General features: G+C 43.4%; 1 protein-coding gene across 1 annotated transcript in view; it reads left to right on the forward strand.

The window, feature by feature from the left end:
• The window catches only part of CCL5 (C-C motif chemokine ligand 5), an 11,909-nt gene that overhangs the window by 3,135 nt on the left and 5,202 nt on the right, over window positions 1-3,572 (forward strand). The window contains exon 2 of the mRNA XM_006154412.3: window positions 119-230. Within this exon, the coding sequence (XP_006154474.1) occupies window positions 119-230 (112 nt within the window). The remainder of the gene's footprint in view (window positions 1-118; window positions 231-3,572) is intronic.

Below are 3,572 nucleotides of genomic sequence, written 5' to 3' on the forward strand. Positions count from 1 at the left end.
TATTCATGGAATAAATAAACTTTAAAGAAAAAAGATAAGTCATATAAAGTACATAGCACAATGTCCAGTGTGCATTTTATCCGTTAATATAGTGGTCTCCTTTCCTTCCTTCTCCCAGATGCCTCGGACACCACGCCCTGCTGCTTCGCCTACATCTCCCGCCCACTGCCCCGTACCCACCTCAGAGAGTATTTCTACACCAGTGGCAAGTGCTCCAACCCAGCAGTTGTGTGAGTCTTAGCCCCATGAAGTCTTCCAGGGGGGTGAAGAAGGGCTATCTTTTGCTCCCCAAGCTAGGACCCCTGACAAGGGGGCCCTCCATTTGTAGCCCCAGAGTCCCCGGTATAATGTAAAAGATCTAGACGAAAGTGTTCTTGGAGGGTCCTGCTCATTCTGGTGGACTGGGTTCCTAGGACTCTGACTGTACTGATGTGGCTCTTACTTGAATGTGGTCTGAAGTGTCCCTGCATGGAGAAGATTGACTTGGTCATCCATTTCCAGTTAAGAACCCTACAGTCCCCAGATTCCAAACCCAATCAAATATCTACCTAAACTTCAGAGAAACTAAGGAGGAGAGATCAAGGCCTAACTATAGTCAAGTAAAAAATCATAAAACTATTCATTAGAAAAGAATTAATGAGGGGCTGGCAGGTGACATGGTGGTTAAGGGCACCAGACTCCCACACGGCCAATTGTCTGGAGTCCTGGACCTGGAGACTAACTTTCTCTCTCTCTCACTCTCTCTCTCTCTCTGTCCCTCTCTGGTCAAGTTTAAATAAATGGATAAAAATAGATAAATGAGATAATTCTTTTTAAAAGATAATAAAATTTTTTAAATTAATGAAGAACCAGAAGATGACATAATGGTTACATTGCTGGACTCCCATGTAGTTGACCACAGTTTGAGTCTTGGACTAGGTGACTTAAAACTCACACCAGGTGCATGTGCGTGCACACACAAAATCTCAATAGGAGAATGGAGAAGGGATTGCGGTGTGGCCATCCCCCTGGAGGGTGATTTCTCACTTCCTCTCTGTTTCTCCAGCACATGTGCCCTACAGCAAAATTTGCTCTTAAAAAAAAATTAAATGAAATTCACCTTAAAACATACAAGCTATGTATATAATAATCCCTACTACACAGAAAATATCTGTGTCAAATGTCTTATGATTATTACCTTTCAATTTCATATGTCTGACAGATTTGACAGGTATGCATAATTTTCTGCATATTTTGGGTAATGAAACAGACTCAGAGAGGTTTGTTGACTTACCTGAGGCTGCACAGTGAACGAGTGATGGAGCCTCCTCTTTCTACTGTAGAAAGGTTATTAGTGACAGTTGCTTAAGGAAAGTAAGATAATGGAGACTTAGAGAATAAAACTGAAATAATCATGAAGCTTCCTATGTAAGGGTCAAGATTTTGATCCAAAAATTCTCATTACATTGGCAAAAGTTGTAAGTATTGAAAGATGGGCTTTGGGAGGGCCGGCAGGTGGCATGGTGGTTAGGGGCACTGGACTCTCACATGGTTTGAGTCCTGGACCTGACAGCTTGCTTTCTCACTTTCCCTTTCTCTCTGGTCATATTAAAATACAAAAATAAATAAATTTAAATAAAATAATTCTTTAAAGAAAAGAAAAAGAAAGATGGGCTTCGGTTCTGATGAATCCCTTGAAGTATAGTGGTAATATTTGGCACCTCTAATTTTATTTCTAAAACTAAACAAATGTAACTCTTGAGCCAGCCAGTAGCATGGTGGTTAAGGTGGCTGGATCCCACATGGCCAACTACACCCGGGCTCAGTGGCTTGAAGAACGTGTGTGTGTGTGTGTGTGTGTGTGTGTGTCCCCAAAATCCCAAGAGAATGAAGGAGAAAGGATTGTGGTGTGGCCATCTCCCCTGGGAAGTGCTTTCTCTCCCCACCCCAAACACTGAGCATGCATGCTCTATGGCAAACTAAAAAAAAAAAAAGAAAAAGAAAAAGAAAACCTAAAAATAGGGACCAGCAGATGGTATAATGGTTACATCACTAGACTCCCAAATAGTCAACTGCAGTTCAAGCCTGGGACCTGGCAACATAAAATTCACACAGGGTGTATGTGTGTGTGTACCCAAGATCCCAAGAGGAGAATGGAGGAGAAGGGATTGCAGCATGGCCATACCTGCTGGGGGGTGATTTCTCACTTTCTGTCTCTCTATCTCTCACTGTCTCTCCAGTGAGCACATGTGCCCCATTAGCAAAAATCTCTCCAAAAAAAATTTTTTTAATAAATAAAAAACCTAATAAATCCTTTGCTGAGCACCTTATAGGGGCAGGCACAAATCAATAAAACCTCCATCCCTGACCTGATGGGGCTCACAGTCTAATAAGAGAGAATGAAGGAGAAGGGACTATGGCACAACCACATTCCCCTGGGGAGTGCTTTCTCTCCCCAGTTCTCTATCTCTCTTAGGCTAACACACATGCTCACTGGCTTATAAACAAACAAAAACAGGTGCTGTGTGAGGAAAGATTTGGATTGGCAGAGAAAAGCCTATAGGACAGGCTATGAGGCAAAAGGATTCTACTCTGATTTATGTAGAGTCTCCACATAGAAAAGCGCAGAGGACCTTGAGTGTCAGAACAAAAAAGGCAAACGTTTGAGAGCTGTCTGGCTGCCTTGCTGTTAGCAGAACAGAGAAAGACTAGGATTTAGGAGCTTTGAAAGAGGCTGTTGCCGTTATCCACGTGAGTAGTACAGGAGGTCAAGCAGTTCCTGAAGGAAGGGAGAGACAAGAGTGAGCAACATTCAGAGGTGAAATTAGCAAGCCCTGACAGGTGATTTGAGGTTAGGAGCAAGGGATAGAGAAGGGTTGAGGATGATGCTGAGGTTTCAGCCTAGATGGTGGAGAACTGTGGAACCACTTCAAGTCTGCAGGAAACACTGCTTAAAGAGGAAAGAGCCAACTGTCAGCAAGTCACCCTGTGGAAATGTTCAGTAGGGAGTGTGAAACTAAGGGTTGGCAGCCTAGGAAAGGGTGTTGGGGCTAGAGATAGAGCATTCTCTTATAGGAAGAAGGGTTTCTGAATTTAAAAAGAGGCAAGATAACATTATCTCGGTGAGCACTGGCTCTAGAGTCATTCTTCCATTGTTAAAATTCCAGCCAGGTCATTTGGTGAGCTTGGGCCCCTAACTTCAGTTCTCTGAGCCTCAGTTTCTTCATCGGAAAAATGAGGTAATAGAAATATTTTCCATGGGACCAGTAGATGGTGTAATGAGTTACATAGCTAGACTGTCACATGACTGACTACAGTTCGGGTCCCAGACCTGGTGGCTTGAAACTCACACTGGGTGTGTGTGTGTGTGTGTGCCCAAAATCCTGAGAGGAGAATGGAGGAGAAGGAATTGCAGCGTGGTCATCCCCCCAAGGGGTGATTTCTCACTTTCTGTCTATCTGTCTTTCTTTGTCTCTCCAGTGAGTGCATGTACCTTACAGCAAAAATCTCTCTGGAAAAAAAAAAAAAAAAAAACATTAAAAATTAAAAAATTAGGGGCCAGCGGGTGGGGGGGGAGTTGGGGGGGCGGGGGC

The sequence above is a fragment of the Tupaia chinensis genome, unplaced genomic scaffold (assembly GCF_000334495.1).
Source record: "Tupaia chinensis unplaced genomic scaffold, TupChi_1.0 Scaffold000407_4, whole genome shotgun sequence".
Lineage (NCBI taxonomy): Eukaryota > Metazoa > Chordata > Mammalia > Scandentia > Tupaiidae > Tupaia > Tupaia belangeri.